This window comes from Rhea pennata, chromosome 5 (genome assembly GCF_028389875.1).
Source record: "Rhea pennata isolate bPtePen1 chromosome 5, bPtePen1.pri, whole genome shotgun sequence".
In the NCBI taxonomy this organism is placed as follows: Eukaryota; Metazoa; Chordata; class Aves; order Rheiformes; family Rheidae; genus Rhea; species Rhea pennata.
In genome coordinates, this window is record NC_084667.1 from 848600 (window position 1) to 872358 (window position 23759).

The following is a 23759-nucleotide window of genomic DNA, read 5'->3' on the forward strand; positions in this document are numbered from 1 at the left end:
GATGGCATTTACGTTGATTTTAGCACAGTTTTTGACAGTCTCTCACAGCACCCTTGTAGTCAAATTGGGAAGCTATGGACTGGATGCAGGAACTAAAAGGTCTGTCAGGTTCAAAGCATAATGATCAAGGGTTTGAAATCTAGTTGGTGGCCAGTTTTGAGAGGTATGCCTCAGAGATCAATACTGAATCAATACTCTTTAACATCATTAATGACCTGAACAAGGGGACAGAATATAGTCTCAACAAGATCACAAATGATGGATTACTGGGGGGAGCATCTGATATGCTAGAGGGTAGCAAAACTATTTGGAGGGACCTTGACAAGTTGGAAGAATGAGAAGACAGAAACCTCATGAAGTTCAACAAAGGTAGATACAGATTCTTGCACCTGGAACAGACTAACCCTGTACGCTGAAGACCAAGCTGATAAGAAATATACCTGCAAAAAAACCTAAGGGGTCCTGGCGGGAAAAAAGAATTAGAGCAAGCTAAGTACCTTCGCAGCAATAACTACTTACTAGACTACTTTATTAGAAGCATAACTAGCAAAGTCAAGGGAAGTCATTAATTCTTTCTATTCAATGATCATGAGATCACGTTTGGAGTATTGTATCCAGTTTTAGTTTCTCCCCTGCCCCAACATAAAAACAGTTGCAAGCTGCAACGAGTTTGCTTCCTCCAAGCTGCAGTTGTCTCTGCTCTCAGTTGTTATACCAAGTTTCCTCTTTCTCCATGTTCCCACCGGACTTAGAGACCAACTGAAAGCATTATGTATATTATAGAGACTATTTTCCAACAAAATGTTGGTGGAAGGAATTCCAGTGTGCATGCAGTTACTTTTCTATGAAGATGATTCACATAGGTATGTACATGTATAAAAAGTGACCAGCTGGAGGTCAAACTGCTGATTAAAAAAAAAAAAAAAAAAAAAGAAAACACTGGTAGAATTGACTCCATCTTAGTGGTTCTCATAAAGAACTTAACTCCAATTCTCAGACTTAAGCCTTCTGCAGCCTTCAAAGTAGTATTTATCATGCAGAAAGATGCTTTATTCATTTATTTTACTGGTTATTTACTTCCAGATTTCCTCCATCTCATCCTCTTTATTGCATTATATAAGTACCACTCATCCCAATGAGAGCAGGACAAGAAATAGAAATGCTGAATCAACTGCATAGTTAAGGGTGAGAAAGGAAAGAGAACCTTCCTTAGAGAAAAAGAAGGAAAATAATGCACCCAGTTCACAGGAATGCTACAGATATTTAAATCTGAATCAATCTACTGAAGTCTGAAGAAGAACTTAGATAAATGCCCCTGGAATAACAAGACAGGACATGACATATGACTTATTTAGCTCATCAGGTAACTCAGGAGAATCAAATTTGGTCCAGAGCCTGGCTGACCTGTAAATGGATTCTATATTAGAAATAAGAAAGATAGGGCAGCTGAAAAAAAAGTGGAGTCTCTTGGCACTTCCGGGTAGTTTCCATGGCAGGAAGCACGACTTATAAAGACAAGACCTGCTATAGTTACTTCTCAGTAGTGCCACAGGTTCAACCTTTAAAAGCAAGGAAGACCTGCTAGGAGCTTACAACCTAAGTAAGGGTTTAATCAGATGAACAGGGCTACTGACCTCAATAGGAAAATCTGATAAACTACCTTTCCCTGCCCTTAGAGAAAAGTTATGTGAAGTCTGGTGGCCCTCTTCCCAAGAGTGAGATGAAGGCTGCTGATACCCTAATAGCCCAAACATCTTTCTTATGAAAGTCTAAGAACTGCTTAGCAATCTGAATGAGCCTGTTGAACAGATTTAAACTGAGCCAAGTTATGGAAGATACTGCCTGTCAGTGAAAGAGCCTACAAGTTCACTACAAGGATTCCAAACCTAAAATGTATCAGCAGATTATCAGGAGAACCCCAGCTGTCCTTTCAGTGTACTCACAAGTATTAGACAGTCAAGCTGTTCTTCTTCAGGTTTACCTTCTCTTTATATGTCCTAGATTACAGGCCCTCCAGTGTACTACATCTTAAGCACCATTGAGTCAAGTGCTGTAGAAAATAAAATAACTCAATGACTAATTAAAAACAGGAGTACTCCTCTCTCCATAAAACCTTCACAGCTTGTCCTGTAATCCAAACTGACCTCCCTACTCCTTTAACAAGGTAAAAAGGATTTCCTTGTTTTTAAAGTGCACTCCCTCCTCCTCTCCTCCCCCCCCCCCCAAAAAAAAAGGTTTTGAGAGGGATTTACATGGGCAGATCTGACAGTTTGCTTGGGCTGCGAAATCTAAATCTAATTTGGATCTCTCCCCAAGAATAAGTAGGTATTAGGGGATCAGACATGGACAGCAATATATAACTGTATTTGTCAATCATGATTTAGGCCAAGTCATTCATTTTTTGTTTTCTGTATGTTATGGCCATTTAACATTTTAATACAGAATTAAAAATAAAACGCTGCCTTATATGCTCACAATCAAGTCCGTCTCTCAGCTACTTGATTTATAAGTGAGAGCAGAGCACTGCAAAACTGCTAAAAACATGCAAAACCTGTTATCTACTTAACAGTGCTAACTGCACCTCCACATTTGAAGTGAATTTCACATGCTTAAATGATCCTGTCTGAAAGTTCCACCCTGGGAGGAAAGCAGAAGAACTCTGTGCATACAAATACCTCCTATTTTTAAAAGATTTAAGAACCAGTGAGGCTACTGGCCCCTTGACACATGCTATGCAGGTATATATTATATAAAAAAAAACCAACATAGCGCCCCCCCCCCCAAAAAAAAAAAAAAAAAAAAAAAAAAAAAGAGTGAGAGATCAGGGAAACAGGAAGAAGGGGAGAAACGACTTTCTATATATTCTGCAACATGAAAGGTAACAGGGGACCAAGGGGAAGGGTTACGGAGAGAAGAAACTCTCCTATGTATGCTGCAGTGTGAAGCATAATCATCAGCAGTGCAGACACCTGCAGCACATACCACTGGACAACACTTTTTGAAGGGAGGGAGAATATAAGATAGAAGTGGTCTGATCAGTACCAGACTATCCTGAACTCAGGAAATCTGTTAAGTTTCTTTGGTGGTAGGTCAACTTCAACCGCAAGCATCCTGGGATACACTGACAGTCACTTCTGAAGTTATACACCAAAGAATAAAAGCTTTGCATCTTCTCTCTCATACTCCAAGGATATTCAAGGGCCCAAGATCCTCTCCATGACACCAGCTTGCACATTTATATCCAAGTAGATCTCCCAACTCCTTATCCAGTAGGAGATTCAGGAAAGCAAGACTAAATACATTCAGAACAAGGGAGAAGGAAAGGTTGTAATGGGCCATGCTGCCAGTGCCAGAGCCAATGACAATTCCTGAATGGACAAGCATCACATTTGCTTCTCTAGAAGCAACGAGTCAATTCCATTAGCATGCAGCCTGATGACATTCAGCTAATACAGAACTCAGGTTCCATGTTTTCAACCCATTTGCATTCCCTCCTCATCCCTCAGCCAGGAATTCTGGTGGTCTGAGAAAGGCGTGAGAAGATGACTTCTGCCTTCCCGTAGCGGCAGCGGGACTTCCACCTGAAAAACACTGCATACAGCAAACAAGCAACGTGTCCATGGGGTGACCTAAGATCAAGATCTTAAAACCCAGAAGATTCTGTACATGACCCAGCACGTATGAGCTGGCATCAGGGAAAGAGATGAATGCATAATAAATACTCACAGCAATAGCAAGAGCACTTTAAAAAGCCACTGCGGTCCCAACACCACTGATTACCTTTCTTTAAACACAGATTCACAAACATGATTTAGATATGTGGGGCACGCAGATCAGTCTGGATGATGGCACGCATCACGTACCAATACTGAAGATATCGCTACTGCCAAACAAGACGTTTGATAGAGACATAGAGTCCAACACTTCCAAAATCCAATAAGCTTTGATGAGCTACAATGCTTCCTTTTAGCTGTATCCAGGGCTCTTCTCTGGTGGCATTTTGAAAAAGTTAATTGAGGAAGCAACAATGGCTTTTTCAGCTGCTGGTGTTTTCCCTGTCCACTCAGAGCTCTGGGATCTCAGGGACAGTGTTGCTGGTAGGTCTGAGTCTGCAGCATCCATGTGGATAGACAAAGTTGCTGGAATACAAAATTGGAGGAAAGGGGGAAGAGAGGAAGAGAGTAAAGGGCAAAAGAATTAGAATTAGTGACCTCATGGCAACCTCCTCCTAAGACTGCAGTAATGTAATTGTCAGCTATAGTCCTTGCTTCTTATACGAAAGCGTTATTTACTGAGTTTCTGCCCTTTTCCCACTACTACCACTCCTGCATAAATTTCTTTGAAATACAGACTCTTGATAGCTTCAGCACCCTTGCCCTGATGATTCCTGCATGAGGAACTCCAAGTTCCCTGTCCACAAACTAGTGGAACTTAGTCAAAGTTCCAGCTGAAAATCAAGAACTTCAGCTGTCTCATACTTAAAATGAATAAATTAGTAATCATTTAATAGACAATAACTTGCCCTCCCTGTCCAAGGCTCAATTAACCCTCTAGCTGGGAATTTCAAAGTTTCTGGGAACTTGTCAAATTTCAGGTCACAGAACTCAGTTAAAGAGGAAAATACACTTTTCCTCTTCTTCATCTTCATGGCACAGACAGTACCATGAACACTGACATATATCCAGTATGATAAATCAGCATATTATAACATGAAGCTACCTACTAAACTAGGTTGGAATCCGTTCTCGGCTGAGTACACTGCTCCAAAATGGGACAGGCTATAATTAGCAAGAACACTTTGCAGATCAATAGCTCAACCCAACAGCGACTCAAATTTCCAGTAGGATTATCAGTAATCTAGAGATAAGGTAGTTTACATCCCATTCTCACTATCCTGAATCAGTTAGTCACTAGCAGAGTACAGCAGGATAAAAATGAATTGAAAAAAAAACCAGAGTCAGTAATAGCTACAGGAGTCTTGGAGCAACCAGATTTTTTTTTGAATACATAATTGCTTCAATACCAAACACACCTTGTTTTTATTGTATTCTCACAACAGATAATAGCTGTTTGTGTCTTTTTATTACAAGTTATCTATACTGCTCTGCAACAAATGAGGGATAAAGATGTCAAAACAATACTATAGGTCTTATTGCTAGTAAGTTTAAATACAATGCTGGTATCAGTGTTTTAGGTTACTGGCTCAGCAGACCTGTAATCCTAAAGATTTTTCTCCTGCTCATTCAAAACTGTGGTCATGCCCATACAACCACAACAACACGGCTGATAATGGCATATTTCATCACTAGGCCATCAATTCCCTCTATCTGAAGGCCATATGAAACATGAAAAAAAGTCAAAGTCCCTGTTATAGGTCTGTCCATTAATTAACAATCACCACCAATACTACAGTAAGAATCCTCACCAACAGCATCTAGACTCAGCCTCTCCACCTTTGTTCATTAAAAAAAAAAAAAAAAAAAAAAAAGGCACAAAAGACTAAAAAGGCTTCTTGCTACTAGGTACAATCACACCATGACAGACTGACTGCATTAAGAAGCAACGGGAGGGAGAAAATTCACTAAGCTGCTACTACTCATCAGACTATTCTCTGTTAAGAGGCAAGCAGTTTCCAGAGGCTGCCAAAATGGCACCTTTTAGAAATTATTTTATTCCATGAGCCATGTATGAATGCATGCCAAGTTAAACAAAATTATTTATGTAGATTTTTACTCCAGGCTCATCACTGTAGTACATGAACAGGATGCTAGTTACCATGTGCTCTGCTACATACATAGGTGACTGGACCATGTAAACTTTAAAAATATTAATGACAACCAGATCACTTTCTATCCAGAGGACAGCTACATAAGTGTAAATAAAATTTCACCTAGTATTTGTCTATGCCAGTATTTGTCTATGTCCCACTATGCCAGTTGGGACATTATTCCAAATATACTGCACCAAAATGGAGACTATTAAACACAATGACACCATCTATGCCTTAGGAAGCACCTAAAGTCATAGATCACTGGAAGCTAGGGGAAGCTACATCACCACATACCTTCCTCTTCCCTAAGCAATGGCTGTCAGTCACCGAGTTGAATGAAGTTGGTTTAACCAAGTATAGCAAGCCTTTTACTTGCTCAAGATCTCCTCATTCTATTGCCAGTTTGCACCAGTCATATTTTGTTTTTACCTGGTGAAAGCTTCATGCTTTAAGGCTTGCACACTGCAAAATCATCTAGCTTTGAAAATAAAAGCCAGAGCTTTCCATCTCTCTCAACATCTGAGGCAGCAATCAAATCATTTCTAAAAACAACAGTCACTTCCTAAAGCACAAAGGCCCCTTTCTGAATTTTCTACTCATTTTTTGTTGCTCTCAACAGCCAGACATTTTACCAAAAACGCCACTCTCCAACAACAATCATCTCAGTTTTGGTATTTAGGCCAATAAGCCTCATATTAGATTAGGACTAATTGCAGACTGCTATAACAATACGATAGAGATCCAGGCGCTTCTGCTGGAGCAGCACATGCATCTTGATGACCATACAAGGGTCTCTGACAAAACACTATCAGAATCCCTAACTATTGACATGAAAGGATGTGGGAAGACATGGGACAAACTTAGTTTGCTTGGGTCCCAAATAAACCTATTTCCAGCTCCTTCCTCTCATTTCTGCAGTTAAAAGAAAGCTAGCATTCACATCTCAGTATTTTTGTTTGTTTGTTTGGGTTTTTTTATTAGCATCTTCTGATTTCAGCTAAATTCAGCTCAAAACTTTCTGTGGATGGGGAGAGTAAAGTAGGGGGGGCATGACAGGGGAAGATTTGTAGCTGCATGTTTAAGAAAGAAGCTAAATTCATCACAATGACAGGGGAGAGTGTTGGCAGAGATTTGAGCTATTTATTCTTTTAGGAAAATCCTATAAAGAATGACACGAGGAAGCCTCTATCTGCAGTCTTGTTCATCACACTGGTGAGGAGTCCGATAACAGATGTATGCAGTAGTGTGATTTAGTGCCGGGAGCTGGCCCCTGATGTGTATTAATACAGCGGCAAAGCAGAACGAAACCCTCTTCATCACTCATCTCTATAAAAGAGGTGGAATCCGAGATGGCCCGATGTTCGGCAGAGCAAGCCCATTTGTTCTGCTGACTGATGGAGCCAGCTCAGGCTGTGTCCTTCACCTCCATGGGGCACTCAGGTTGCAAGAAAGGAGATCACTGAAGCAGGACCTGGTCAACAAGTGCAACAAGAGCAGTTGGACTCAACTAAGGAGCTATTTAAAGCAGAAGAAATCTAGCACTGCATGTGCACATGTATGCTGTCACAGGCATGGGGAATTCTGATTCACCCCACTGTTTCAATATTTGCAGAAGAGAAAAGATTCTATAAACAGAAGCCACCTCTGTAATGAGGAAACAAGGCTGCCATGGTTCCTGGGAATAGGGGAACCTCAGTGTAGTGTCTCACAGATTTTCTCCCTCGCGTGCATCTACATCTGCCTCAATGTCTAACAAGCAGAAAAGGCTTTGGTTAATTCTATAGTGCTGCAGCATAGTCCTGTGTATTTCTTTGGCAAGTATTTCTTGCTGCATATTTCCTGCACAGTCCTGTGTATTTCTTTAGTGATTCTACAGTCAGATCACCTTTGAAGGAAATAGTATCAGATTTATTAATAGTAACTAATAATAGATACTATTATTAATAGTATCAAGTAGCATGCCCAGACTGCACTCCAGCTGCACTTCGATTAAGAGACTGCTGTAGGAAGTCAGCTTCCTTCAACCAATCACAGAATTTTATTTTGCAAGTCAGTATTGTAGCAAATCCCACCCATAGATGTTACACAGCTGTGAACATTTCAAAGCAGGACCTAAGGCAAAGATAGCATTCCTGACCATTGAAGACATTGCAGCACTTTTGCCATAAGTTGATGCACAAGCATTCCATCCAGGATCCAGTCACTACACTCTGATTTACAATATATATTTGAAATTTGCAATTAATTGGTCATGCTTCCTCTATTCCTCTCCCTTCCTTCCTAAAACACTTTCATGCCTCTGCACTACCTTCCAACTCTCGAGTTCCACTCCGTGGGAGAGTGGGTCTGCCATTGGAGGCAGATTCACCTCTTCAAGAAGTGTTCACTTTATAATTTGCCTTGTCAGTTAAGTACAACTTAGATAATATTTTGTCACTTACAGGGATAGAAATAGAAAGTGATTAGCAATGCAGTACAGAAATTACATTCTCAACAACAAACAAAAGGATGCATAATAGTAGACAATAGTACACTAGCATTTACACCAAGAAAACCCAGTACTCTGAAACTTTACTAACCTTTTCACTACAGAAGTTTGAATACTCTAGCATAGGATACTCAAAAAGTAGGAAAGAGTATCCTAAAATCAGTCAATAACAAAATAACACTTCTGCTGAAGAACAGATTATTAATGTTTTTGTTTGTTGTTTAAAAAAAACCCACAGAACAATTCAGACAATGTGTAACTCCCATCTGTGGGAGATCTGTACTATCTCTGGAGGGACAGCAGAACTTTCTTCTCTATTTCATTATTCTCCTGTCTCCCCGCTAGGTCAATGAAGAGATCCAAATTTCACTCTTCCTATTCATCACCAGGTCTTTGGGCCTTCCATCCTTCCATCCTCTTTTCACATCACTGCTTTTCCCATCAACTCACCTACCTTTTCATTACTGGATTACAGCAATACTTTCTTAATGAGCTAGTTGGGAGAATATGGGTCACTTGACCATAAATAGAATATTTCCAGAGGTGGGCTTGGGTGGGAAGCCAGAACAGGGTCTCCTAAAACCCTCCTTTGTGCTGCAGATTTGTACTTTTTCAGATTCAGACAGCTAATTCATCACTTTCCAGATATAACTCATAGTAAAAGAAAACAGCATTGTAACAATTACACTCTTAAAGCAAGAAAGAGGAAAAAAAAAAAAAAAAAAAAGACTATTTTCACCCTCAACAGTAAAACAGCTCTGTGGGAGTAGGTCTCCTCCCCTAGTGATCATACAAGAATTGTCAGACTTCTACACCTGTGGAAGTGTCTAGAGATTTCTCTCTGAAAAGGGCACCACAACCACCATCTAATGCCAGCCCTGAATGGAAGGAATATACTTGAGTACACTGATCACCTCCTTATTACCAGGTACTGCATAATTTAAAAACAGTGGAAACAAAACCTTGTGAAGAAATAGATTACCCACTGTAGACACTGTGCAAAGCACAGACTTACCACAACTGCATTACCAAAAGATTGTTTAGTAGGCAATTTTTGATGTTATGAAAAACATGACATTCATAGCCATAGGCACATTTTATTTGCCTTTCTCATATGCACTTCACTAGTTTCAAATCAAGGCACTGCTGTTAATACAGTGCTAACTTTCAATTGTCCCCCACCCTCCTTAAGGTTTGAAAATTCCCACAAAAACCATCAATATCAAGATTTTAGAGATAAACTTTGTGCTCCTAAATCTCCTAAACATTAAATCTCTTTAAAAATAGTATTATGTTGGAAGATAAGTTCTTCAGCTTGTTAGTTTCTTTGAATGCATTTCTTGAATGCTTGAATGTTGAATTAAAAAAAAAACAGATTAAAAAAAACAAACACACAGAAAACCACCCATACCACCAAAAAACCAAAACATCACACCACTGGAACACCACTTTATGCACACAGCATAAATCCAGGCTACCTGAAGTCGGGCTGGAAATGGAGGCTGCAGCTGGCTTTCGTTTCCTCTTGATATCCCTTGAGCACGGTGGTCCCAGATGTACATTTGCTTGCCTGCAGAGAAATTAAAACAACAAACTAAAATTTGTTCCAATATAATCTTCCTTGAAAAAATTCTGGCACACAACCCTCCAACTCCCTCCTCTGCCTCAATCCCTTCTCCCATAGGGAATGTGAATCAAAAGCTTCTCAGGTAAGCTTTGTTCAAACTCTTCATTAACATACTGCTATGCTCCCACCTCTTTCTAGAGCTCCTGAACACAAAGTAATAAGAACACTTATTTCTGAGCCTTTAAAGGATCTGGTTTTGTATTTAGTTAAAAGTAACTCTTTGCATAAGTAAGACTGTGATCAAGCAGTGTTATGATAGATGCCCTACCATCATTTCTATGCAGGCCTTACAAACATCTGCAAAATTGCTTGCTAAAGAAATTAAGCAACCTCTACTTCCTTATTAGGGAATTAGATTAGAATATATTTAGAAGTATAGAGACATCTTAGGATGTATGTACATTTCAAATATCCATGCATATTATTTTCACAACAATAATACATTCCTAAATTTAGTTTGGAATGCAAAATTGTTTCTTATGGCTTCAAAACGATAATTTTCTTATAAATGTGCAGTGCAAACAGGCAAGGCTGCCTTTTGGTAATACAGCTTTGCTGAAACTGGCTGAAAGGCATAACCTGTCTCAGTCAGCTCAACTGTTAAGTCTGAAGCCTACTGACAACCATTTCAGTTTAACCATTTGCCAATTAAGAAGAAACATTTCATGATGGGGACTGAATTGAAGAGAATATTCCTCCAAATTACAGAGGTAGAAAGAAGTAAAGTTTAATTCAGAGAAGACGGTCTTGGCACCAATTCAGAAAACCACCTCAAATACGATCCATAACAAAGAGGAATGCGTAATTTAGCAATGATGTTGGGTTTAAATTCCTGCTTCATACGAGATAGCAGAAAGTCTTTGACAGGTTGCTTTCTCTCTCTCTCTCTCTCTCTCTCTCTCTCTCTCTGCATCAGAGCTGATGTGCAAAATGCAGAACTATAGCGCAAATAAAACTTCATAAAGATTGTGAGGGGTTTACGTGGTATAAAGATTGGAATCATATATATTGAACTGGAACAGGTTGCCCAGAGAGGTTGTGGAGTCTCCTTCTCTGGAGATACTCAAAGCCTGCCTGGATGCAACCCTGTCCAACATGCTGTATGTGACCCTGCTTGAGCAGAGGTCTCCAGAGGTCCCTGCCAACCTCAGCCATTCTGTGATTCTGTGATTGAAGATAAAGTGATTTAATGCTTTTGTGTCTTTAAAGCTGGTTATTTCTATATTTGTCCTTTTCTGAAAGTTTAATAAACACATTTATCAAGTGCTCAAATCTTTTTTTTTCATTATTAAAAAAAACGTTCATGGCTTCGTATTTCCCTGCCAGTGTGTGTGTGTGTGTGTGTGTGTGTGTGTGTGTTTTTTTTATGAGACATTTTAATAATACAGACAATTTAAGAAGCTGAATGTATGCAAAAGCAAACTTTGTTGTTGCAGCTATAAAGGACAGTGTAGGGAGCACAGAAAATTCCCCAGCAATCTATATTGTCTGAATAGCACTAAGTCTACATACTTATTTGCATCAAATGCACAGCCATGAAATAAGAAATGCACAGCCACAAAATAAGAAAGAAAAGACAAAATAGAATATCTACTATTCTGTATTCTCAAGTAAAATTCAAAGCTTCTACAAGAAGTCTGCAAGATCTCTCATCTTAGCCTGGCATTAAAGAACAGCAGAAATTTAAAATTTTTGAAACCAAGTTTCACTGAAGGCTAGTTTTTCAAATTCTTCATTTGGAGGAGCACATATTAATATAACTGGAGACAAAAGTCTCCTGAAAACATGAACTAAAGGTTTTCAGAAAGACCAGCTCAACTAGAGACTGCACATACAAATATGGTACTTGTGTACTTAAATGACTAACCTGTAAGTGACCTCTGTGTATGCTAAAAACAGCTTGTATACATGATTATGATAGTGGCTATATATTCTCTTAGTGCAGTTCTGCCATGTATTCTGAAACATCCAGGCACACATAACCCAGGGAAAAGTCAGGCTCTTCAAGTGCAACTTCAGTTTGTATTTTGCATCAGTGATACAAGATTATATCACTAACTAGATGACTACACATTTATATATAATAATCCAAGTCATTTGATTATGCAATAATAAAAAGGTTCACTTTTTAATTTTATGCGCTTACACCAACATTAGCCAGTTGATCCTTAGTTGAGGATCCCTAAAGACTAGAAAGTAAGTATGTACTATTATTTCCAAGAGACTTCATGCAATTCCCCCCCCCCTTTCACAAAAGTAACAGCTAGATTAAACGCTCCTGACTCTCAGCTGCATGCTCAAACCACATCTACGCTTGCCACACAATTACACAGGGAAAAGATGTAAAATCAAAACAGGGTAAGAGAATCTCAGAATCTCTTCTTGTAGTGAAAATAAAACCAAAGCATACGCCAGCTGAAGACCTGTAGCAAAGATGCTGTGTCTAGCAGTCCTGCTTCTAACATACAAAACTCAGAGGTCATAAATTGTCCCAATAACATTTATTTCATTCAGGTTTATCCCTTATTGATCACCCACACTCCAGCTAGTAAATCAGGAACCTATTGATTACTCGCTCGCTCTGACTGACCTGGTGGTAAAAATGTCAGCAGCAAGTGGTTGGTGCACTTCATGGGCACCATAAATCTGCATACAGGGAACCTCCAGGTGGTGTGTACCTTGGGAGAAGGAGGATCGGAAGAATGCATGCAGGATGACAGACCTCATTAGGGCATGGACAGCAGGGAGATCTGAGGTACAACTTATGAAATATGCACTGTTGGTAGATATCAAACTTTTCAATCTAAATTTCTAATTGCTAGCTTGTATGTAGGTGCTATACTGTAAGTGAATACACTAGTGAAATCCAGTTTAATAGCAGACTCTTAGAAACACCATCATCAAGAATGCCTGGTAATAGGTATGTACAACATACCACTGTAACAACCAACACAGTGAACTATAAATTGCAAAAATCTCATTGACAAATTGCAATCACAAACTAGTTTTTTCTGAAAAACTGGACTTTAACAATTCTTTTGAACAGTTTAGAAGTAACTCAAGTAGGACAGAACGAGGCCAAGAGGAAAGTGGGAGATAAAATACACATCGGTCCATTGTCACAAGCTTTTCTGTGAAGAAATCAAAGGCAGAGAGCTTTATGGGATGAAAGAGTTGGGCCCAAACTGAGAAACTGGGATTGTTCTTACTCTGTCCTTACTGGCTTTCAATCTCTCTTTTCTACTAGGTTACTATGCTTTCTTCATTGTTGCACAAACAATAGACTGAAAATAATTGTCTAGTTATTTTTGGACTATGGCTACCGGTAATAAAAGAAAAAAGAAAAGTTGCAGGCTCAATCACACTTGAATCTGCCAGGTAACCACAGACTAACGTGAAAATCTACTGTAATGTCCGGAGGGGACTGAAATTCTACTCTGAGAAGAGTAAAAGCAGAACACACTTGGACAGACAGAGCAGGATCTGAGGTGCAGCTACTCTGATAGCTGCAATCTATCCAACTCACACAGAGGAAGCATTGCAGCATCTCATTGCCAGAAGTTAGTGAATGAAAAATTACACACACACACACACACACAAAAAAAAAAAAATGGGTTTATATGATAAAAAAAAAAATCACTGTCAGAAAGTAACTATAGATTTTTTCATAAATTGAGAAATTACCCAGGAAATAGAGATTTGTCTTTCATTCTTAACATATTACTTAAGGTACTCGATTCAGCATACAGTTCATACTGGAGAAAAAGCAGTCTTTGCTGGGCATAAAACTTGGATTCATTGCTGTCCTCTAACAAGTCAGAAGGATTTTGAGTAATACTTCCTCTCCCACCCTGTCCCTCCATTTTCACGTATTTATTCTAGGCTTTTTTTAATTGTTATTAAACAGACTGCAGTTGCATACACCAGACTCCTATCTCACTCCTACAGTTCAAGGAGACTCATGTTGGGCTATAGGGGCAAAGAAGCTTGCCACTGTTTCACGTCTGCCACAGGATTAGAATACAAAATTGTAGATTTTATCATTGACAAACAGTATAATCTGTGAGAAACAGAATACAGAGCACAGACAGACACCAGTTCAGAAAGAACTTGACTGAACATAACCAGGTCCTTGAAACCTACACAGCATACAAAGCAAAGTCTAGATTGTAAAATGATATGCAGGTTCCCAAAACCCATGCTAAAAAACATCTTATTCTCATTTCGGAGGCCTCTGAGAAGCTTCTACAAAGATAATTGTGACACTTAAGTCTGTGGTCCTCTAAGAAGCAGAGGAGCATACATCACATGCCTAGAGGAGCATCTCCCTCCCTGTAAGCTCACATCATCCAGTTTCTCTGCTGACGATCTTTATTCTAACCCTATCCTTGCAAGCAGGACACTTGGATTTTGTAGTTAAAGTGAGAGGTGGCCACAAATCTACCAACATACAAAAAAGAGGTGCTATTATTCTCATGTTAAAGTGAATGTTTACAGACAGCCTTCTAACAAGGATCCTGTTACTGAAGCGGCACACAACCCAGCTGTTGTTGTTGTGATGCTGTATTCCCAGCAAACATAGGCCAAATAAAAGGTTCTTTTTCTAAACCCTGAGGTGTTACCTGAGGCTGTTTATGGTAGCTTCAAAGGTCAAAATTAATAGCGAGAGTAGAATTCCTCCTCCTCTTTGAAACTATATAGCAGCTGGGCACCAAAGTCTGATCTGCACATCACATGTGTAAATCACTGCAAGTTGCTCATTCAATCTGCAGGCAAAGCTCCCATGCATGCACGTGGTTTTTGCTATCACATCACATAGCAGATATTTTCTCTGAATAGGAGAAAATATTCTGCCCTGCAAGGCCTCACTGAAGAGCTTCTAGAGAACATTTTCAGGTTCCAAAATCACTAACAGGTCAGTTCATTTTTTAAATCATCTGAACCCCATCCGAACCTCCTCATTCATTAGCAGTCTGTTCCCCAAATAAGCATTGTAATGATGTAGCAATTTCATTCCTAAAAGCCAAACAAGTGAATATGCTTTTCTTCTAGTTTCCCAAGTAAAGCTTCTAAACAGAGAAGATACATTCACATACATTTTGATCTATATTTTCATACTGAATCACATGATACCTGTGCTAAAAACAGACCTAGTATCTACCAAGCCTGCTAAATACATAGACTTGATGATGGCAACATACTTCATAGGGGAAGAAAAAGAAAGTAAGTAAAGATAATTATGAAGCTAAGAGGAATTTATTTTTCACTCCAGAGAATTGTTGGAAGAATTCAGATCCTCATCTGGAATATCAGCCAAGTTTTTAACAAAAAAAAAAAGAGTTGCAGGTGCTCCAGTTAAACAGAGTTTAAGAAGGACTGGGGAGACAGATGGCTAAAACAGTTGAAAGCAAAGACAGTTTTACATACAGAGCTTCCAGGAAGATGAAGACATGTGGATAGGTTGAGTAGAATGAACTGGATATTGTCCTGGTCAAGTGTGACTGCATGAAATTCTGAACACCCGTTCACTCCATCAGCTACCTCAGGAAAGGCTTGACATTTGCAGGCAGTCCCTAAACTTTCACACACTTGGGTAAGAGGCACAAACTGTCAGGGTCTCTGCACAGATTGAGAAGAGAAAGAAAAAGATTTACTTAGACATGTACACATTTCTAGAGCTAGAACTAGAATTAGAGACATCTAAGTCTTTTCATTCTAATAGCACTAAATCCACGGTTTGAAGCAACTGGCAGTTTCCTAGGAGCTGATCACCTCTTTAGATTTCTATCCCATGTTCCCAGCAAGATATGAGAGACCTTCCTTCTAAATTATGTTAAATACTAGATTTAGGGTTAATATTAATTGAGAGTACATGCCAAATTATTTTCTTTGAGGATCTAGCTGCATAGCTCAGAGGACTCTCCTATATAATTCTTAAAAAAACCTCCATCTTCAAAATCTACTTGCCATCCCACTAGGAACTTATGTCCACTTTTCACATTATCTCCAGTAAGAACATTCAGTTGAATTTTTCACCCCTTACTCTATTTCCAACACTAAACAAACAGTAAACGACATTATGGACAATTTATCATCTACCTTCCTATTTTATTCTACCTTCTATTCAAACTCAAATTGAAGGGAATATTGGCTCTAGGCACTTCTGACATTCTCACTCTGCCTCAAAGGAATAACTTTCCACCAAGCAACACTACATGACATCTTCCCATCGACAGAGCCATGAAATTACCGAAATCTAAATCAAATACTCTGGCTTGAGTTTTTACAAAATCCTCTTAAATACAAGGAGTTTGAGAAGAAAATGGAATTCTGTTCAGACCATTCCCTTCTACCAGAGAGACAACTGGGCAGAGGGGAAAGAGGAGAAGGATCGCCTGGTCTGTTCATGCGAGTCTCTATTTGCTTGCTTTTAACAGCCTGCATTGTCAAGCAGAAACTTTAACAGACAAGACAAGATTAGCAAATGCTTTGTGCTCTTAAAGGAGAGTAATTATAGGCATGTGAAAAAAGGAAAAAGATCCCTGAGGTTCTCTTCCTTGTATGCCTCCCGAGAGGCAGCAGAGCCATTAAAAATTCCATGATGAAGAGAAAAAACAGCCTGGGAACAGCCAGGAGGCAATACAGCAAATTAATACACCAGCTGTCCCTCGGGAGGACTGCAAGAAAGCAGGAAACTCTCCTCGCTTCACAAAATAAAATTATACCACTAATGATAACAGTCACCACACACACAAAACTGCTTCTAATGATGGGTGTGAAATTCCCAGTGCTGTGCAGACACTTTGAATGAAATCTCTTCTCATCACAGACATAAAGCAAAAAAGGTAATCTTGGTAGTGTACAATTTATACAGCCTTTCAAATAAGACTTCCCAAGGAACTCTTCACACAGAACCTTCTCCTTGACACTGAAAAGCCTTTCCTGAACACCTTGGCTCCGTGCTCAGCATTCTGGCCAACAGTTCTGTCTACATGGAGCACTGGGTTACCAGACATTCGCTGCACTACTGGATGAACTGGACCAAAATCTACCAGAGAGGCAAAGAAAATATTTCCATGTTAGAGAACACATTCCACCTGATAACTTAATTGGACACATTTGCAACAGCATTCATTATAGAGGACAAGAAACTAAGCATGGGGAGGTAGCTTTGCACAGCACAGCAGGCATCAGGTTAAAATTGGATGTCCACATCATCAAGAGGGGTTCTTCTCTAACGCATTTCACATCATTCTCAGGGCATTAGCTCTTCTTTTCCCACCTCATTCTGAGCAGTTTCTGAGCGGAATTTCTCCAGGATGAGATGCAAGCTGTTAGAAGCTTAGTAAAGCACAAAATGTTGGAGCTGACTCCACGCACAGAAAAGAGAGGAAAATGTTAAGTGGGGCAAAGAGAGCTTATAGAGATTATCTGAACCACCTACAAGGAATGAGAAAATAGACTGCTAATGGACTTGGATCTTGAAGCATTAAAGAACAAGTGTTGTCAGGAGAATGTTTCTGTGAAGGAACAAATTTCCCTCCTTGCCCTTGGCAGCATCTTTACATAAGGCAAGTACCTTGCACTAAAGAGTTCGATCCTGGCCACTCACACAGGGCCATTAACATTTTCATTCTCATCATATTTTTCCCCCATAAAGATTCCTGAACATTTTTCACACTGTAATACCAACTACCTTACCTTTGAGTATAGGCCTCTAAAACACAGTCACCTCTGGGATGGGACATACTATTTGTCTGATAACATTCAGTAACAACTCATAAGGGATTATGTTTGTCAGGACATCATCTAGCTCATCCTTAGAAGAAGGAACCAAGTATATCCACCAGCTACTAGACTACATATGCAGCAAAACCAAGCAGTCATTATGATCACTCCAGTTTCAGAAATCCCTTTTTCAACTAAGCCACAATCAGTAGCTTTGGAAAAAACCTTCACAGATCATCACAAAAGTAAAGATTTTGACCTGTAAGAATCTCTAAGCAGGAGCTGGCTGTATCTGCTTTCTGGAGGACGAATAGGGAATAGTTGGTGCCACCTGGAGCTTCTGTAGAACACTCTCAGCACAACACTCAGGGCACAAGAAAGGATACGCTCACTGCAAATGAAGACACCAATTTTCTTGCTTTCTAGGCAGAGGAAATACCCAAATAGGGCAAAAGTACAGAAAGGAACCAGTATACTGATACACAAACTTCTGAGTTCTTTTTATTCTCATACAGTTGGTTTTCTAAGAACTGATTTTTTTTCCCCTTTCCAGTTTCAGCATGCTGGCTACAACAGCATGAAGTCATGGTACGACATCACAGAATTCCCATAGAGGCCAGTGGGAGGAGAGGCTTTGCTGGGCAGGTGCCAAGCTTTCGTTCAGACATGTACAACCTTAGTACATTTTTCATGCTCTATTTGCTAATTAACAAGTGAAAGAAAACCATGAAGTTGAAAGTCCAGACGGTTCTTTTAGATTAAGTCCTTCTACAAGAACATAAACAGAGTCATATCCTAAGACTGTCTCTTTCCACTTTAAAGCTCAAGGGCACCTTACCTCTGGATAGTCACCTGCAGTCCAAGAGCTGGAGTCACCTCCAAGGCCAACACTTGCATTTAATTTAGAATTAGTCAGCAGCAGGCACCCGCATAGCATATTAATCCCAACTACGCAGACTCAAGTATATCTCAACACTTGCCCAGTCCAGACCTAAATTTCGACTGTAGCAATACATAGAAATATCAAGCCATTAGAGGTCATATCAGATCTCTATTTCAGGCACCCAGGACACCGAAAACCTCAGCATCTCACCCACACTGGCTTGCCAGTACTTTCCTCCTCCTCTTGTTCTGATTCTAATACCAGGCAACACCACCATGCCCATTTATAATCACACAGCAGACTAGCAGTGACTCACCACACAACACACAACAGATTACATTTATTTCTGAAACACAGTACGTTCTACCTGTCTATCATACATTGTTTCATATACTGTAAGTACTTACTGTTCAGAGACTGCCACATTATCTGCAGTTGCATGTTTTACGCTAAGTTTGAATATAGGCCTCCTGCATTCACCAGGGAAAAGTACATTAACTTCCAGGCCTGACTACTGTACTAACTGCATAATACTACTGAAGATATCCACGGGAGGGAAGTGAGACAACACCCACAGAGCAAAGCAAGGGGAACAATTACCTGGCAGTGCAGCGTGCTGGTGAGCATCTTCGGTGTGAAGCATCAGCAAGCACATCCAGAGAGTACAGAGGAGATAATGGATTGAACTGGAAAGTCAAGAGAACTTATTTAAGCAAAGCATTAAAAGAAACAGTCTCCATACACAGCTCAGGTCTAGTCCTTATAGGTGTCCATACAGTATACAGAGACCTTTCCAAAACATCAAGGGGTGAGGCTGACTTCAGATGAAAAGCCAGCACTGGACATAACAGCAATACTCAACTGTCTTCTCGCAACAGACGGTCCTATAAGCATACTCCTCTTTCATCTCACATTATCACAAATGCTGGTTGAGCATATTCAAAGAGTTCTACTATTGCATGCTATGAGCAAGTCTGCTTCCCTTTATAGAAGCTTCTTGTCCATCTTCAAATTATAGAGAGAAAATTCACTAGTACGAATGATGCAAGCAGAGAAATTTCCACAGTCTCAACATTGCCCACAGTCACATGTATCAAAGATCTCCAGGAGACTCAGGTCCACCAAGCTCAGTCCACAGTGAGTTCCCAATTCCTTCCCCAGAGAGTCAGTTGTACACCACTTCTCCCACTCCCCGCTCTCTTCACAAGTTCTTTCTCTGCAAACTGCTTAAAAGAAATTTCTAAAACTGTGTTTGGTCCGGATAATCTCAGATCATTCGTAATACACATTCTGGACAAGCTTTGAGGCCATCAAGTCTAAATAAGACAGCTCATTGTGGAAGATGCATCTCTACATTTTTGAAAGATCAGGACAGAAACGGAATGATCTACTCAAACAATTGTAAGCAGCAACCCTTACTCAATTCACAAATACAAAGTTCATACTCATAGTTGCTCTTGGATGCCTGCAATGCCTCTCCATTCACCATCACCTCTTTATTTATAATTCACACGACTACCAGGAAATTCATTTCCATCTACTTTGCAAGGTGCTACACCAATCTCCAGAACACTTCTTCTTGCATTACTAAGCTCACTGGTGCATTTTAAAAAGGATAAATGAATAATCGACAGCTGTAGCAGGACTCTTATCATGAATACTATCTGCAAATCTAGAAGCTGGTACAAGGCTTTTGCCTTCAAACTTTTTGACAGAGAAGCAAGGCACTTTGCAACACAATGTTTCTGTTATCAGGGAGCTCCTCCTTAAACCTGACTGTCAGCTTATTGTCAGTGAAGTAGCACTATAGCTGCATAGTAGGGAAGAATCACCTGCAACCCTTTGTAGCTGAGGCAAGTGCATCTGAGAAAAACAAAACCATTTATTTTTATCATTTTAAAGCAAGTGAGTGTGCAAGGCTGAAAACAGTTACAACACGACAATTCAACTGGAAGATGCTTTTGCTTGTTGATATCAAGAACGTGAGCTCTATCTCAACCGACAAAGCTTCGTGCCACTGAATCTATGTAAGGCCTACTGGACATCATCTAGTAAGGTAAAAGCCCGTATGCAAGAGCCTCAGTAAGTTCAAAGAGTAGCTATTTCACTTGCTTATCACCTCTTACGTTTTCCTGGTACAGTTGCTATTTAATTACAATCAGCTCACCAATTTTTCCCTTCTCTGTTAATCAGATTATCAGGCAAAAGTCTGAGCCAAATAAGGCAAAACAAAGCATCTGAAAAGAGTTCCCACTCTTATGGAAATTTGTGAGGTCAAAGCTGCTCCTGTCAAGAGGATTACTTCTTCCACTCACTGTCAGAAAGGTTGGCACTAGCCTGAAAGAGGCAGATAAACAAAAGGGGGTCTTGGGCTATTCAGTCCAACAGACAATATAATGCCTGCGACACGGGTTGTGTTCAAAGCCCAGAAGACATCAGTTACCAAAACGAGAAGGGACAAGGCTGCCTTACCTCATGTGCACAGGCCACAGTGTGGGGGAAATCAGAGGCTGGCACTTTGTTCTTTCTAGAGAGAAGGAAACCAAGAAAATAAAAAAGGTAGAGCAGAGTCAGCTTACCTGGTTGCGATCTCTCTTCCCCATGGATGGTAACCAAAAACTGGAAGAAGGCAGAGTTGAAAAGACAGGTGGGAGCAAAACCAAGGAAGAAAGGAACAAGAGAAAAGAGTTGGGGGTAAGGAGAGAAGGAGAAGGGAAGAACAAAAATGGAGGGAGAAGGAGAGAGATTAAGCACCAACAGGACTCAAACTCATACTAAAAACAACAAATTCAGATTCAGGGAAGAAATGTGGATGCCAACAACTGGTGAAGGCTGTGGAAGGGGGCAAGCGGAGCCCCCTTACCTACCCATAGCCCAATAAGAATAGCATTAGAGGACCCAAGGGACAGATGCTATATTTATGGTTCTGAGTAGAATTATAATACACAAATTGGGGAAGAACACATAGAATATCAATGACAGAGAAGGCAATTTCGCAGCTGTCTTGTCAGTATAATTTCTGCTATTAGGGTGCATGCCTGTAGTGTGTCTCCACGCAAGTTTTTTAAACAACTGACATAAAGAGCTCTTCTCATGACTGTGTAGGAGAGAGACAGTTATTGTTTGAAGGTACATGATAAGGGAGGAGAAAACAAAGACAACTGGAAACAGAAGAGCTTTTGAGAAGTGGCCACACACTGCAGCAGCCTTAAAATTGGGGAAAGTCAGTAAATGCAAATAAGAAAATGGAGAAACCATCAGTAAAGGGCTGTGTTCTATTCAGCAGGTCACTGCATTCTTAATTTAATATAAAGCTTGTTGTTCCCTTCAGTCCCAGAAAGGAAGAGGACCCCATAGTTCTTCCACCACTCCCAAAGTGCTACACCACAACTGGTAAGTGCCTTACTGTTTCTGGCGAGGGTCACTAACAATATGGCCTAACCTCTCAGTGCCCAGAGTGCTCACGGAGGTCTCCTGAAACACAAAAAAAGTAAAAAGTTGCAGATTCTCATGCAGTAAGCAGACATAACAGCTTGCTGCTGCCAGTTAGAAGAGAACTTGCTCCCCTATTCTTCCCTTCCCACTCTCAGCTAAACTTGTATCTGCCTTCTCATTTTAGAACCTCAAGTGAGCTGATTTAACTAATAAGAATGGCAGAAAAATATTCCATTTTATTTGCTGGGCTAGTTTTCTGTCATTTTAGTGACTATATTCCCTTGCAAAGGGGTGCATCAAGGACTAGCTCTGTACGAGGTATGCAGCACAAGGGTGCAGTTAAGAACACAGAAAAAGGCAGAGGAGTGCTTATCCACATTTTGCTGGGGCCAGCTGGGCCAGAAACAGGCTGAGAGTTGGGACATCACATTATCTCACCAACAAAAATCTTTAGCTTTTCCTCACAAACTGAAGCCAGTCTCTCCAGAGAAAGAGAAGGAGATACATCAAGCACAGATGAATGTAACTAAGAGAGTAAGCATGGAGCTTGAGCTTTCTGAAAGCAACAATGTAGCAGCGTATCTCTAGCAGCTTAAAAAAAAAAAGTATATCCCAGGAGAAAGGATTTGCTCTGCGAGCACATTTCTCTCTGCAAGATGCTGCCCTGCATGTGCTTGATGCTGGTGTACACATACTTACACAACATGAGGCACCAGGTGTTCGTATCTGTATAGCAACTATGTTCAAGAAAGAAATTTACTTTGCAGTGTGTGTCTGAACATGAGGATAAAAGGCTTTTACAGGTAAGATTCTTCATAGCTTGTTCCAGGTTACACAGGCAAAACACATACAAAGTTTGGGGGAGGTAGTAGCAGCAGGGGTGAAAAATGGGCTATTTGTTACAGCAGGAAAATTATTAACTTAAAGTGCCGTAATGTTTAAATTTACGGTTTATTACTGTGTAAATTACAAGCCGTACTTTTGGTAATTAGCAGCTTGCTGGCGGGGAGCTCTGAATGAAACTCATTATTTATGATTACAATTTAGAGAGAGATGGGGAAGGGGGAGCAGTGACCTCCGCTGCAAATGACAAAGATCCCTTTAAGGTGATGAAGATGAATTAAACAAGTAAATATTATCCTTCTCATTTGGATCATTAGAGGTGCTGCCAAGAGGCCCAGTCACTTGCACGTGGCCTGAGGAACCATACACAAAGCTGATCTCTTGCCAGCTGAGGATTCATATTTTAAAAACTGCTTACAACTAAGCAAGGTGAGTGGAAGGAAGAAGGGGCAAATAAGGAGCTTTCAAGCGTGACTGAATAGAAGAAGGAAAGTGTATTCCTCTAGCCACCAGCCTCCTCTTACATCCTCTCTAACAAGACTCTCCAGAACCAGCCAGTTCAGAATATAAATGAACATCAAGAGCACATCCCAATTAAAATAAAATCCAACACAGCCAACACCTTCCTTCTCAGAAAGATCTTTCACGGTGGACAACAGCACTCCAACATCCAGACTTGACCAGGTGTTCCCCTCCCTGTTTACGCTGGCTTCTGCCAAATCTCCAAATAGAAACAGGATTAACATTTTGTTTTCTCTTTGCCTCAAATACTTCTGTCACTAAAAGTGCAGCTGCCAAAGCCACTTTCCTCTATGCCATTCATACCACACTGCTATCTGGTAAAATTTGTATGCACGTAAAATTTGACCTTCGTTCACCTTTGAGTCACCTCTCAGGCCTTGTAGTCTCAGATTATAAGGACACACAAGTCTGCCATCATCACTTTCCCCTGTATTAGTACCAAGAACCTCTAGGTAGAATGTTC

General features: G+C 40.1%; 1 protein-coding gene across 10 annotated transcripts in view; it reads right to left on the minus strand.

The window, feature by feature from the left end:
* Positions 1 to 2828: 2828 nt before the first annotated feature.
* GPATCH2L (G-patch domain containing 2 like) overlaps positions 2829 to 23759 on the minus strand; it is a 32743-nt gene continuing 11812 nt past the window's right edge. For 2 of the 10 annotated variants that reach the window (XM_062576662.1, XM_062576663.1), the window contains exons 6-10: positions 21903 to 21970; positions 20969 to 21023; positions 19097 to 19182; positions 9737 to 9828; positions 2829 to 4139 (exon numbers count right to left, since the gene is read on the minus strand). In XM_062576662.1, the coding sequence (XP_062432646.1) occupies positions 3967 to 4139; positions 9737 to 9828; positions 19097 to 19182; positions 20969 to 21023; positions 21903 to 21970 (474 nt within the window). In that variant the 3' untranslated portion in view covers positions 2829 to 3966. Of the gene's footprint in view, positions 4140 to 6798; positions 7242 to 9736; positions 9829 to 15424; positions 15505 to 19096; positions 19183 to 20968; positions 21024 to 21075; positions 21116 to 21902; positions 21971 to 23759 lie in introns of those variants that run through there. The other 8 variants (XM_062576665.1, XM_062576664.1, XM_062576667.1 and 5 more) reach the window with 8 other exon arrangements.